The sequence below is a fragment of the Saccostrea cucullata genome, unplaced genomic scaffold (genome assembly GCF_032062105.1).
Source record: "Saccostrea cucullata isolate Sc308-1 unplaced genomic scaffold, CSIRO_AGI_Scuc_v1 ctg304, whole genome shotgun sequence".
Taxonomy (NCBI): Eukaryota; Metazoa; Mollusca; class Bivalvia; order Ostreida; family Ostreidae; genus Saccostrea; species Saccostrea cuccullata.
The window spans coordinates 465779-481509 of record NW_026935438.1 but is presented as its reverse complement, the minus strand read 5'-3'; the positions used below and the strand labels follow the sequence as shown (position 1 = coordinate 481509).

The 15731-nt window shown below is 34.7% G+C and overlaps 1 protein-coding gene across 1 annotated transcript in view; it reads right to left on the bottom strand.

The window, feature by feature from the left end:
* Positions 1-6651: 6651 nt before the first annotated feature.
* Positions 6652-15731, bottom strand: part of LOC134242842 (ETS translocation variant 5-like) — a 45128-nt gene continuing 36048 nt past the window's right edge. The window contains exons 4-10 of the mRNA XM_062724989.1: positions 13096-13221; positions 12011-12079; positions 11750-11905; positions 10315-10443; positions 9709-9768; positions 9386-9578; positions 6652-8530 (exon numbers count right to left, since the gene is read on the bottom strand). Coding sequence (XP_062580973.1) covers positions 8422-8530; positions 9386-9578; positions 9709-9768; positions 10315-10443; positions 11750-11905; positions 12011-12079; positions 13096-13221 — 842 coding nt within the window. The 3' untranslated portion in view covers positions 6652-8421. The remainder of the gene's footprint in view (positions 8531-9385; positions 9579-9708; positions 9769-10314; positions 10444-11749; positions 11906-12010; positions 12080-13095; positions 13222-15731) is intronic.

Genomic DNA, 15731 nt, shown 5'->3' with positions numbered 1-15731 from the left:
TTAAATAATACAACATAGAAGCGGAGCAAACACGGACCTCCAGTACATCAGAGATGGGATCGGGTGCCATGGAGGAATGAGATTCTCCTGCCGACCGGTCACATCCGCCGTCACTCTCTACCATCGGCTCATACATTCACCTCTGTCGTTGGCTCGTGTATATCAGTGTTAAACATGAGAAATAGAGCGTTTGTTTTAATTCATTACTATTCAATTTCTATGCTTGTGTCTTAGTTTTGAGATAGATATTTACTAAATCAATCCATATCTAATAATTTAATTTGAAACAATCCTGCAAATATAATGTTTTATACGAGGGGTGATCAAAAAGTTCGCAAACTATCTCTATATCTACAAAACCACAATTCAGATTAGAATGAAATTCGGTACACACATAGCCATACACAAGGTCTATAAATAGCTTATGCTGAATAAAGTTTCTCTCCTTGTTTGTGACGTCACAATGTGAAAATGACGTCACTATTTAGGTCACTTGTGACGAAAAATGGTTGTCTCAGTCGAACTCGTTCAACAAACGACTGTACAATTTATTGTAATATCTTAGAAATCCCTCTACAGTATCATATAATAATTTGTACACAGTTTATTGAGATAAATGAGTTCCTATAAATTCAATTGATAATTGGATTAATCGTTTTAGTGAAGGAAGGCTGATGGTTAAAAATGATACTTGTCATCTTGCCCAGTGAAAGCAAGTTTGAAAAGATATGTATTTTTGATAAAGCGATTTGCTATCAAAGACCTCCAATTAGCACTTTGAAAAATAGTTGAATATTTGAACAATGATATAAGTATTAAATACCTAAGATATCGTTTACTTTAGATTTTAAACATATTAGATATGATAAAAAGGATGCACCCATTCTCTATCCACCTTGAATAAATGTCTCTCCTGAGACAGAAGATTTGTGTTTTAATGGTCGCCATGCTTATTTTTGGAAAGGATGTTATTATCCACCCATTCTGTTGCCGAGATATGACCATTTCTGACAAATTAACTGTTCTTGTCATAAAAATTAACTCACATGGAAAGAAATATAAAACTCGGAAAAATCTTTTAACTTTTGTGACAGAACGCTACGGAGGGGTCACGTGACCGCCAATATCACGTGATTCGCGCATGCGCAGAACGGTGGTTGATGTGCATTAAAATCGGGGAGGATTAATTTAAAATATAATCAACATTAAAACCAAATATTGTTTCTTGTATGGAAGTTATTCAATTAGTTTGCGAACTTTTTGATCACCCCTCGTACGTTACGTAAAAAATCTTGACGTGATCCCATTGCAGAGGTGTCTGAGAGAGGAACGAACGACAACTCTGCATGGGAGATTGATCTGCCGTGTGCTCCTTGTCATGATCGGGAAATAAAGGGAAAAAAAATCCGTGGACAACTAAATTATAATGGACTAACAATAAGTATGAAAAACGTCAGTCGGCGTTTGGCCTAATGATAAATTGTATTTGCTGACAAGGTCATTGTATTGACCATAGAACTTACGAAAAGATGACTTTAAACGAGACTGCTGATATTCTCTCTTCATCAACTTGCTTGTCAATTACTTACCTAGTTTTAGAAATTGTTCATATGGAGAGCATGCTCTTCCGTATCGAATCAATCGTGAGATATAAACATAGTATGCGCAGGTGAAAAATGTACTCATTATATTGCTGCATAAGTAAGGGAATTTGGCGCTTCCATAGTTAAGGTCATCACGTTTATCATAAAGCCTCGTTGTAAGATAAACATTTATTTCTTTTTCAATTAAAAGATCCAAACATGAAACAGATGTGTTACACCCTGTGGTATGTTTTCAAGCTCATTCGGATATATCGTGTCGACTTAAAAATGCAAATAACTATTGTTAATTGACAATACGTCGTCGATACATCTAAATGTCGAGTTGAAGGCAATAGCAAATGTTTTCTTCTTTTCATGTATTCAAAGATTTTTAACAAATTCTGCTTCATTTGAATACTAAAATCGGTCTGCTAATAACGTAGCGCAATTGGTACCCATGGGAATTTCAATAGATTGTTGGAAGACCTGGTCTATAAATACCACATAGATATTGTCAATCAGAAACTCGAGCATCTTTTTAATGTCAACTTCAGAGTACTTGTGTGTCCAATCAGATTGTTTTTAACAAGGTAATTTTGCAAATGACCAGTGACAAGGTTAGTAAATTTACGAGGTCCATTTTTATTGAAAAAGCAGCTGTCAATGATATCAGTAAGTCAGGACTTTAATTTATCGTGGGGAATAGTTGTGTGTAAATTGAAACGTCTTAAGTTTTTATGTCGTTGATTTGGTAAAAATTTTTGATTTCAAATGTTCCAGAAGTTCCTTGAAATTCTTTAGTATCCACATCTTATTTACACCACTTTTCGAATACCCAAGTGCTGTATTTTGTTGAACTGTATTTTTTAAGTTTCTTTCTTCACTTCTGTGAGTGAAGTTAGGTGTATGGTAAAAAATGTATCTTTGTATTAAGGAACTTCTTATATATTTTGGAATCTAGTAAGGACACCATATATTCGATTTCTTTCCATGTTTTTTTTATATTTGCAATCAGTTTTCAATAAACAATACTTGAATACTTCACACGTTTATATTAGGTCAATCTTGAAACTGGATACTCGTTAATGATAACTAGGTTTTATCTCTGCATGGAGCTAGGAGAGATTTCATGGTATGTCGTGTACTTTTCCTTTTCACTGTAAGGTGACATACATAATTATTATATTACTAGATGTAAGAAATATGTAACAGCGTTATTTGAATTTGTATGAACATTCACATGTTTATATTTTTTAAGGCATTGATAGCATGTGACTGATTTTCTATTTTAAAAATTCGAGAAACCATCAGCAAAATTGGAGGTACTGTGAGCACTGAGCCAAAATCACCGAATAAAATTTAATGATACTTTCACAGATTCTTTATTACATATACTCGTATAATATATCACTGTGCACCTTCTATTTTACTTTTTGATCTGATACTTATTTCGGGTCTCCCAGAGCAAAACATGGAGCAGGTTGTCATTTAGTGAGCTCAGTGCTCACAATATCTTTAGTTTCATCTTGACTGAAGGATGGTTTTTAATGAAAGATTTATATTTAAATTTGAAAAATTGTACGCACAAATCTGCACATTTCTCGATCAATCATGGCTAAAATTAATCACATATTATCGCTAAAATTGAGTTAAAGTTCATAAAAATTATTATAAAAATACCTAGCAAGGTTCCAGTAAATGTTCTACCAAGACTCTTGATTTACTGTCCATTAAAATATTAATTAACAGCAATGAAGGAAAAACTTCGGAACAACAACTGTACACCGAAATATATTCGAGAGAGTTGTGTTTCAGATGTGGTAGCTGCAGATCTGTAGCGTTATGGTTTTATTATACCCCCCGCTTGAAAAGTGGGAGGTATACTGTAATCGGTATGTCCGTCCGTCTGTCTGTTGTGCTTTGGGGTATCCATCTTTTATCTGCAACTCCTCTTATACCACTGAGTGAAATTTAATGAAACTTTCACAGAATCTTTATTTCATATTGCCATTGTGCACCTCCTATTTTACCTTTTGATCCGACACATATTTTGGGTTTCCCGGCCACAGCAAAACATGGACTTTGCCTTATAACCATATGGGAGGCCGGGGGTATCATTTAGTGAGCTCATTGCTCACAGTACCTCTAGTTTATTTGTGTTTGACCATAAAGCTACGTTATGGTCAAAGACAAATATATAAATTAATATGTAAAACCATAACGCTACAGATCTGCAGCTACATGTGGATACTTCATAATTCCAAAGAAAGTTTTTGAAAAAAATATTGAAATCACATAATTCAACAAAAGTCAATCACATAAAAATATATTTCAACTCTTTGTATTGGCAGCTGCTTTTTTTTCAGAAAAAAAAACGGAATTCAACTGAAGTTTATATTAAAAATAAATGCTTGACAAGTCTCTGATTGACAATATCTCGTAGTTTTTCGAGATCGGGTCTTTAAATACTTTGTCGGAATTCCCATGGGTACCAATTGCTCCCCGATGTAATCAGCAGACCTATTCTTGTATTCACATGAAGCAAAATTTATTCAAGACCTTGTTCATTAGAAGAAAACACTTACTGTTGTCTTCAACTCGACATTTAAATATTTTTCGACAAAGTATTTTTACTTCCATCCTATGTCGACTACGTATATCTCAGAGACGTTAAAATAAAGATACTACTGAGTTCAACACATATTTTATTAAGTTTAGGTAGTTTTATTTTGAGTGTAGAACTGTTAAAGGTAATTAAGAAGAGAAAGAACTAAAGAGCAAACAAACGAATTACACAAGGAGAGCGGCCGAATCTGACTCTCATCCCCCGGCAGTGGTATAACGCAGTGCTCGGGCGTTTCCACAACAGATGGCTCTAGGGCTGTATATAGATTTATGATAAATGTAAATGTAAACTTCATTTCCCGTCCCTAGCTTGCACCGCGTGCGACGTTGACAAATTAGACACCTAGACCCCTCACTGCCGTAAGGAACAGGACATAGGGCGACCAGAGGAATGCGGACATGCTTAAAGAACTTCACGTGCTAAATGGTCAAAATTAGAATGAGCGAGACACGGATTCCCCCTGCAAGTAGGTTAACTAAATATAAACATACATGCATACATGTAATGTAATTAATTTCAAGAGATATTTAAAAGCCACATATTTAGCTGAAGTCAGCTATGCACGCGTTTACATTTCTGAGACTGTTGGCATAGTTAAAGAATTGAATGCTAATTGGAAGAAGGTCTATGGTAGTACATATACCAATTTTACAATAAAAAGAAGTCAGTTAAATTTCGAAGAATTTATATATATCTTTTTTTATTCTAGGATTGTAAGCTATACGACTTACTAATCCATTCTGTCTCTATAGAGAACTATAGTTGTGTTGTACCTCCTTTTACATGTAACTATAGTTTGAAAACCTATTGAACATTTTAATTTATTTTCCATTTATTTATTTTTAGATTTAGACCTTTGTCTTATATGTTAAACTAGATAACTATTCAATCTTCGAAATTCATATTAATTAATTAGAAGAGAGGTCACTGGAGGAAGACGCCTTTAGTTTTGGGGATCAGTTAATGAAATGTCACAGGCCTGGAAAATTGATAGGCACATTTCACATTTCTGTTGTGCAATTATTTGTTTAATCCTAAGACTTCACAAGAAAGAAGGTCAAAACTTAATTTAAGAATTTTATTTCAAAATACAGATACAGAAATGACGAATACAGTACATGTGGAAAGGTGTAGGCTTCATTTAGTACACAGGTAGGGATTAGTTTTGGAAAGACGGCAATACTAAAAATAAATTAAAGGATTTAGGTTGAAATTCCAATTTCATCCGTATCCCTCAGTTGGATTCGAACCCTTGACATTAAAATAACTCCTTACTTCGCGTCTGGGTACATCTTCGCTTGCCAAGGGTTTCTATAGTACGAAATCTGACGTTTTCCTGGCTTTTTGACGAGTTTGATATTTTCCGGCACGTAAAATACTGGGAAATCCCTAATTTTTATGGGTGTTTAATTTTCGTTGTTTTCGAGGTTTTTTTGAGAGACCCACGAATTAATGACCACCACGAAATGTAAAATTTCATATTCATTGCTTAGAAAACATTCTCCAACCACGAAATCAAATCCCCACAAACCAATATTTTCCCCTCCAAACCTCGAAAATCTGATCCCACGAAAATATGTGATTTTACAGTATCAAAATCATGAAAAGGCCTGGAAAACTAAAATTTTTCGGACTAGATGGTCTGGGTAAGGATACGTGTATCGAAATCACCAAACAACATACACCAAGACTTAAGAGGGGCTAAATAAAGACCAAGATAAAAGACTTTCTTCTTGTGGTAGGACTTGAATAATTGTTAACTGAATTAATACTCCATCATACTGTCCCATGGCTTTTCGTCAGGGCTATAAAACGTCAGTATAATTAAAATTGATGCATACAGTTAAATGCTTATTAACGTAAATGAAATTTTTTAAAGAATTCAAGTATATAAAGAGTTCAGGCGGTTACACTTAGTAATCCTGTGTACTTTAAGTCACTCCTTTCTATCGTACTTTCTTGGGTGTCTTGATGTTAGGTGTACAGGTAAATATTCATATTTATCTTCCCTCTCTTATTACAGTGGGCAGATTAAATTTCCAATACGTCACTGTATTGCATTTGACTCACATTTTCAAGTTTGAAAGAGAGGACCTATATATACATGTAGGTATTGCTTGCTGTTCAATCCTTAAATTACGTTTATTTCAGAAAATAAAATATTGCTTACAATTAAGGAGGCTGGGAGTTAACAAATAAAAAACAGATATAGATAATTTTTTTGCTATATCTTTAGCTGTCAACCATCATTTGGCAAAGAAAAAAATTCATAAAAATTTCAAGACTTTTTTATATGAAGCTCCTCTTCTAAAGGAGAACAATATACTGAGTAGTCTAAAATGGCCACAACCACCCAGTCCTCTTAATTTGAATCATCTCTCAAGAGAGTTACTTCCCTTTACACTGCTCCCTCTTTTGGAGAAATAAGAAATGAACACAATATTAAGGTAAAACAGGAAATTTTAATAGATAACTGACATAAGAACAGATCACACAGTTACAACAACACAGACTGGCCCTGCCTGACAAGTCTGAATATTGAGCAACAATTTAACGCTGCCAAACCCAGCAAAAACTTAATGGCTTCTACTCTTTGGTAATGATATTTTACTTTTGTGCAACAAAAAAGTATTTACTTTTGGGAATTATTCTATTTGGTTAATGCAAAATCAAATTTCATGTTAAAACTATAGAAATATTCAGATATATTACATGTTGTCTGTATTAATTAGCGATTTTTTTTTTTAATTAAAAGAGAATCAGGAATATTGATTGCATACTGGTACTCACAGAAGACCAGTACAATTGATTGTTAGAAGTAAGGCACTGGAAAATGAACTAGATATGCCAGGAAATGGATTCAGAGTACCACACTTAAATCTTACATAATGTTCTGTTAGCATAGTTACAAAAGCTGACAACTCGAAAACATCCATTTTATGAAATTGCACTTTTAGCAGTTAGTTTGTAGACAGCAGTCTTACAGATACGGATCTTTTATAACCAAATCTTGATGATCTAAATCTGAAGAACATTTTGCACAATATTTGTCAGACATATTATCACATTTTAATGATATTATCCATGACATTTCATGTGTGGAAAAGCTAATAAATTTTAGATAGCCAAGTTGATAATTTCTCAACAATATTATTGTTAAATATTTTAAAACAACAAGATGTAAAATCAATGATCTGTCGTACAAAGACAGTTTAGCTGATAAATACACAGATTTCCTGATAATTAACAAACAGGAATGGCCCAAACAACCACCCATAAACAGTATAAAAATAGGAATCTCAGTTTAGAGGCACATACATTACAAGCCTTTACATCAATAATGCCTGATGTAGATTTGTATATTAAAATACAGTTCATTTATAAAATAACACTATCTAATATCTATCCTCATTGTAAAATGTGTGCTAAAACCCAGAATGCCCTGCTCTTGTCAGTATCCAATCAGTTAACAGATAACAAAAAGATATAACAGACAAAAACTTGGAAGGTATAGTGGTCAGAATAAGGAATGTAAGGAACGTCCCGTTCATGTCCAGTGGTGGCTCTACATATAAAACACACCAAAACATCTCATAAACCAAGAAATAGAGGGTACAATCAGAATTATGTACAAACATCAATTAAAGCTTAGCCTTTGCTTCTCTCATCATAACTTTATTATGATTCAGATGCTGTGACAAAGCAGCACACTGGACAAACACAGGATCACACAGTGGGAACAGATTTGGTCCAGAGAAAGTCACACACACACACAGAAACACAGACATGCTATCTCTCTCACACAATATGGCACACTCAGTCTACACACTTGGAATTCACAGTATCACACAGCTAGGGAACAGTTCTACTAGGATTGTAGAAGTCCTTTACAGTCTCCGTGTGTCCCTATCACACAACACTGGATCACATCCAGCAGACCCGGTCACGGCAGAGGTAGGCACCCCTCCCGGACAGCATCAATGTTCGTTGACTTGAATCTTGCTTCACAGACTAGCATCATAAGGAGGAACCCAATAGACAGGACACCTGAGATACAGAACAGCTCCAAGCTCGGGAAAGGATAGCACCAGCTTCTGTTTCTACAATGGTACAGTCTCAAACCAGAAAACTAGGGCCTTTATCACTTATAATAACCCATCATGTCTGGAGCGCATGGAGAAATCTTGTCCATATGGAATGTTTGTGTTTTCTTCACACATTTGAACAATCGATCTCCAAGATTGCTTTTGGAACCTCAGCAAATTGATAAACTAGACGCTGCCCATCCACTTTATTTAGAATCCCTCGAGCATAGTAATACCTATAAAAAAAGTTAGAAATTATTAATTCATAATCTTTATTTAAATTTTTTAGATGTATAATTAATTTTGCTAATTCTATGTTCATCAATTGAGCATTTTTTTTTATGCATGTTATTGTAAAATATTGTTCTCTGTTTAGTACTTCTGTAAGACTTGAGTTATTTTTATCAGTTTTAAATTGCTAAAATCTTTTGCACCAGACTTCTTTTTCATAAACTTACAGGAAAATGTGAATGAAAGACAAAATGTGATATATAATTTAAGAAAAATATTCAATGTAATGCATTTCATCGAATTAAAGCAGTACATTAATAGTCTGCACTAAGAAGTGGAATAAATCTTGAAGCATGTAATCATTATTCTAAGTTATAATTATCAATCAGAGAAAGCAGTAAGAAGGACGGCTGATTGTAGGTGGTAGAACGGACAAATAATAAAGCAGTGTCCCGCAGGTAGAATCGAAAATGCCAAAGCATTAACCATAGGCCTCAATTTAGTCAACAGTGGAAGTCATTTCCATATCATTATCACGATTTTTAATTAAAAGTAAATTCCTCACTCTGATTGTATAATGCTAATAATGCCATAAAACTAACACCGCGCTCTCTTAAACAGGAGTGGTTTTGTTTTCTTAATTAACTGGATACTTCAAAATAGATTTGTATCCAGTATCATATGTCCAACACGATATCAACCATTTATTCTGGATATTTTAAAATGGTTGCAGTAATTTACTGGTTAAAATGTTGCCCAACTATTTTTTTGTTATTTAATTTGTTTATTTAGTATGTTCTTGTGTCCTTCTCCAGTACAATATTATGTATAAATAGTGCTGATGTAATCCAGGGCCTTACCGTAAGGCTCTACCCATCGTTTCGTAGTTCATGTCAGGTTTGTTCTTGTGGAGCCCCCAGAGTTTGGAGACAGCCTTGGAATCGACCAGTTTGAAGATCCCCTTTTCCCGGTTGGTCCACTTGATGTATCTGGGGCAGGTTTCCCTATTCTGTAGAAGCTGTAGCAGGAATTCCCAGAGATATGTTGTGGAACCTGAAAAACACACAAAACATTCAATATCAATAACAGCTGATGTCTAAATATAGCCCACTCAGGAAAGCATTGTTCTTGTATTATTTGTAATGTTTAAATTATAACTGATCACTGTTGATTGATAACTTACTTTCTCGCTTCCTTTTTGGCTGATTGATGGGACATTCCAATGGATTTTTAGGTTTCCTTCCTGTAAATGAAGCAAAAACCTGATGTAGTTAATTTTGTAAGTTATGGTATGACAGATATATTGGGACTCTCACTGTTGAGTGTGTATCAAATTGATCATTAATTGAGCATTAAGTGGTGAATAAAACACATGCACTGTGTTTGAGACACGTGAAAATATGTTGTCAGTAACTGGCAATGTGGGGGTGTAATGGATTCATAAATCGACAGTTAATGTCCCACTAGGCTAGGACAAAACTCTGTCCATGTAAAACATATCAACCTTGACATTCATTGCTAGTTTGATCCAATTTCTTATCTGACCAACATTTAGTACTAGATACTCTGAGGACATGCCCACATAGTTGAGTTTTATTTCCTATTTATGTAAATTTTTCCTACTGTTCTTCTGGAACAGAGGTTTTCAAATTTCCTACCTAATTTTCATTTCAAGACCAATTGCAATTTATAAATTGCATTCTTTTTAATATAATTAGTTTACCTTTTATTTAATCTGATTTCTTATTTTAAATGTGCTATTTAATATAAATGTGAAAGTGAAACCTACCTTTCTTGCTTTTATGTCGTATGGGGGATGAGGGTGGGGAGTTCGTTGTGGGGGTGTGGCACGTTTCGCTATGTGAGGGGATTCGTGGAGATGCTAGCAGTGGACTGGATGATGGGTACAAGTTATGTTCTGTAAAACAAGAATTTGGTCAACTAATCATACAAAGCACATTGTCAGCATCTGCTAGAAGGATTGCCTGTAGGTAATTATTATACACAGGCGTGTCAGTGAACAGTGGATGCAGCTTTTATTTAAAAAAACAGCCATTTTATAACGCACACAATACCTCTCAGTGCACACCTAGTGTAAGTGACTTAAAAGCCAAGATGGCATTCATTTCACAACAACAGGAGATAATTAATCTTTACTTCTAGAAACTCAAAGTTCAACAAGACCACATAACCCAAGGAACTATAGGCCATTGACTCAGGCTCCATAATGTCATCAAATCAGGAAACCCCACTAGTACAGAAGTATGGTACTGAAGAAGCCAAACTAATGTAGAAGTACAACCACTCTTAGATGTGTGAGATTCATAATAATTGGTTATAACAAAGAGAAATACACATCTTGTTTTTATCAAGCTAACAGATGGATGTGTTATTGCATAATATGTAACAATAACTGTCAGGCATTGTCAAAATGATCAAATTCATTTCAAGTTTACCCCAGATAAATGTAACTTTTCTGTATATGTAATAGTGAGATATTCTGCACGCGCGATCGCCCGTGATCTGGAGTGACATGGCTCCAAGCCTGACCTAGTCTGACGGGTATTATCGAGGACAGGAAGACAATTTCCTGACAAAAAAAGCACAGACTAAGAATCCAAAACAAAAATCAATATCTCCATAACAATCAGCCCACTCTCTCTCTCTAGGATTAAACAGCATTTAAATGTATGTACCTAAATAACAAAAACAAAGTACTGATAATGGTGCCACGCTTCCAGTTCTCTGCCGCACTGACCTTCCGCACGGAAGGTGAGCCGCGGTAACTTATCACACGATGGCTACTGTCATCTCCTAACTAACACACCATCTGTCTTCCAAACCCAACTGCGTTTTAATTAGCGCAAAGCAAATAAACAGCTATACTTAATTATATAAACAACTTGACTCATTTTCATAAAATTATGTTTTAAAATAAAATATATACATTTGCTTGCCAAGAAATTCCCCTAATAAAGTAAAATGTGACTTTGTAAATGGGTTTTTGTAATATCTACATGACACTTTTCCCATTTAGGTGTGTAATTAAGTCATTTAGTGTACCAAGTACAAGTGAGATTAAAGGTAAATTGTCTCTGAAGATAAAAATAGCAGTAATATACAAATTCGGGTATAATTGATGGGTATTGGTTTAAATGAACTATACGAAGACAAAATGAAGGCAATAATTAGCTGCATTAGCTGGACATATCTAACTGTCTCACCTGGCCTCATGGCAATGTGTGTGGAGGAGTTGAAATGAGCTGGGAGGGGCTGATGAGCGGGTGGGGGCTGGAGGGCCAGCTGACAGTATGGGGGGATGAATGCTGAGGGTGGTGCCACAATGGATGGTGACTGTTGAGAGGTGTGGCCCAAGTATGCTGAAAAAAAGAACAAAAATGTATTAAAATCATCCTTCCTAAATAGAAAGAAGTTGAAATATGTTACCTGTACAAATTTTAAAAATGTTTAAAAAAAAAACTTACTGCTGAATTTGAGTTTTTCGTCTGAGTAGTCATCTGAATATCCACTGTCAGGACTGGGGGGTAAGGATGCTAAAATTAGAAACGTAAGTGCTCATCAAAAATATATCAGATAAAGGAATCTGAAATATCCATCAAGCATTTATAAAATGATGTGATGTTACAAAAATCTGGTAGATAATTTGAACTATTTATAAATTGAATTTGATCTTGACATGTGAAGGTCATTGATTATCATAGCTGTATCTCTTCCTTCCTACTTGACTATCTTTTCTAGTGTGAAGGCTAACATTTTTATCTTGGCCTGTTGCTAAAGCCTGAACATTTCAGCCCAAAAAATAAGGAAATTAGAAAACTAATCTTTCCTACATCAACAGAATAGGCAACTTGAGTCTTGTAATCAAGGAAATCATACATCAAATATGTATCCTCTTTACAAAAAAGTTCATTTATATAGATAAACCCAAACCATATAACAAAAGCCAAATGTCAGTGATATTGCCAGCTCTGCTAGGGAACAAGGAAGGAAATTTTACGATAAGCATTTAAACTTTTGTTATGGTTGAGATCTCAAATTCAAAAAAATTGCTATTCAGAACAGGATTTGGCCAAAGATGTAAGGTGCAAATGAAAAGGTTTAAAACCCAGCTCTAGCTTTATCTGAAATAAATGTGCTTCCTGTGACATACTTCTAGTTAAAACTTCTTTGTGTGCCAGTATTTCCGTGTTTAAACCCTTACAAAGCAACTCAGCTGGAAAATCTTGTTATCCACAAATTCTAAAAGCATATTACTGTTTTACAAGCCACTGAAATAGCTGAAATTCTAATTGAAACAGGTTTTATACCATCCTTTTTGACACACATTAAAGTTGGCAAATGGTTCTTATTTTGCAATATACCAAATCCTTACTTAGAAAAAAACAACTCTTTCCCAGGACATATAACTTGAAGAGACTTTAAATGCTATTCATGCACACTATTTTTAATAATTTTGGTGCGTGGGCTGCATTTGTAGGTTGATGATGGTGGTGGTGTGTGTGTGTGTGTGTGTGTGGGGGGGGGGGGGGTTATAATTATTTTTGCTTACCATGTTGAGGCTGACATATCCCCTGGAGGAAAGTTTTGTTCTCTGAGGTTGGGGACTCCATGCACAATAACGCCTCTGCTGCCTCTTGTCTGCCATTGCTCTTGGTCTGCTGTTCGCAGGCATCCACTGTAAATAGATCAAGAGCCGTAAAACTAACTATTAGGTAAACCCATGGCAAAAGGTGTCATTTCCACAGCCACCACAAAGGCTGGGAGATTAACTGATTAATAACTAGAATATCTGTGAGTAAAGATGATATCACATATTACCACAAAACCACTATATGTAACCTTTATTCAGAATGCATAAAAAAGGGGAGCGTGAATTAAGAATTTTCATACTTTTTTTTTTTTTTTTTAAAAGGAACAAAGTGCTCTAATTTTACAACTGACTGATCAATTTTCTTTTTACTCCTCGACATTTGCTGCATTTTTTATATGATATATTCCGATGCCTGACGGCAGCTAGCGTGTGACAGGAAGTACAAAGCAGAGAAAGGAAGACAGCACCTGGGCCGCTCTGGGATAAAGGAGTTGGAGCGCGGCCAACTGCTTTATGGAAGTTACAAATAATTCAAATTGTTCTTAATGCAGGTAAAAAAAATATTCCTTGTTTCCTCATATACAATACACAGGAAGCAAACGTGATCACACAGGAAAGAAATACTGAAGACAGTCTATTTGTTATGTTTTCTAAATAAAATATTCTACAGTATGAATTTCTTATAAGCTCTGAATCATGAACATGATTATAATTTCATAGATCTTTGCTTAGACAATATTAATGGCCGCATTAAAAAACATAAAACAAAAAAAGCCACCTCTGGGAAATGAGACCACTAAATGTCACTTCCCTTTACAAGATGGTAACTCTTCTGTAAAATTCTACTGACGTTTTATTTGATAATAGCTAAGTCATATTCTGTTTTGCCATTTGTCTTCATGCATGATAAGCAGCGAAGGTAAGATGAATATTAAAGACACAATATCCCTGTTGACTTTGGGCATGATCCATCGACAACATTTACTCAGGGATAAGCAAAATACACACACGGCCATCAAGGAAACCCTAACGTGGGAGGAGAGCCATTTGACCTGCCATACTCATGTTGAAACAAGTTCAAAATATTAGTGTACCAGCAGACAAACAGACCATGAAGAATGACATTTCAAAATAAATTAAAAAATGAAATTGAAATCGGGCCCATCTGCAAATTGGAAATGCTAGAGTTATTCCCTCAAAGAACAGCTTAATATTTTATTTATGAATTTTTCATTTTAGTTCGAAGAATAATGAACATCTTCAAGATTGATCTTCTATTTTAACCCGGGCATGACAAGCATTAAGAAATCTCAATTATGCAAAAATGTCATATACTTTCAAGGGAAATCTTGTAAAAAAAAAAAAAAAGAAAAGAATTTCTCAAAAAAATACCAAAAAATAAAAATTGAAGAAAGAGAATTAAAAAAAAAACTTTGCAGACTCCACTTTTGACTCTGGAATCATAAAAAATCTTTTATTTGGATTTGGTCTGACATGTTTCATATTTTTTCAATATACAATGGGTCATAACCTCATCCTTTAGTCTGTTTCCTTGCATTTTCTAATTACACTAATGCATATTTTCCTAAGATAAACTGCAGCAGAAAAGGGTATTAATTGATACCTGCAACCAATTAGAGCTATCACTAATTGGCAGGAATTGCCTACAAGCAGGTAATCTTGCTCATTGTTTGCCTAAGGAAGTGACCACCCCGATCGAGACAAGAAGTTGCCCAGCCCTGGCGAATATTGCAGAAAAATGTACAAATATTATGCTTTGTATTATCAAAATCATACATCTTCCTAGCACCCTAATGAATCTATGCTCCAGAGTAATGCAGAAACACAAGGTTTTTATCATGAAAATTGCAGGATAAATCCAACAAAAATACAGTCGGGGGAGTATATATCCACAGGAAGTATGCAAAAGATAGGTAAAAATAAACGACAGTTGCATAATTAGCTCCAATTATCTAGAACTGTGTTAAAGCACAGCTAGAAAACTTGCCTGATGTAAAGACGGCACTTTCTTGATGATCATAAATGCTATCAGCCAAGTACATAAAAATTGCAGATTTTACAAAAAATTGCATTTTATTATTTTACACATTAGTACAGATCTTGTAGATAAATACAAGTGGCTGTGACTTATTAAGTGGCTGTGACTTATTAATGTCAGGTTTTACATTTAATGTAAGTGTGGTACAAAGTACAATAAATGACAAGAAAATTGAAAAGAGAAAATGTTCATCATCTCCAAATATAGACTTCAGGGCACTTTTCTTGCTTTTAATTAGTACACCATCAATAAATTTTGATGAGTCAATCACACTGTTAAGATATAAAACTGATTTAATTGATGACAAGTTAAGTAAAACATGTCCCTAGCTGGATTTGAAGGCCATATTAACTGTTAGACAAAAAACAATAGGAAATGCTTGTCTGTTCACGAGGCCCCAGGGTAGGACTGAACATTTAGACCAGAAGCTATCATAATTCACAGTTAAAGGGCACCGGGCCCATCTTCACAACTGATAAATGCAATTGTTTAATATCTGGACCTCCCATTTGTTACACACATAATAGCTACTACG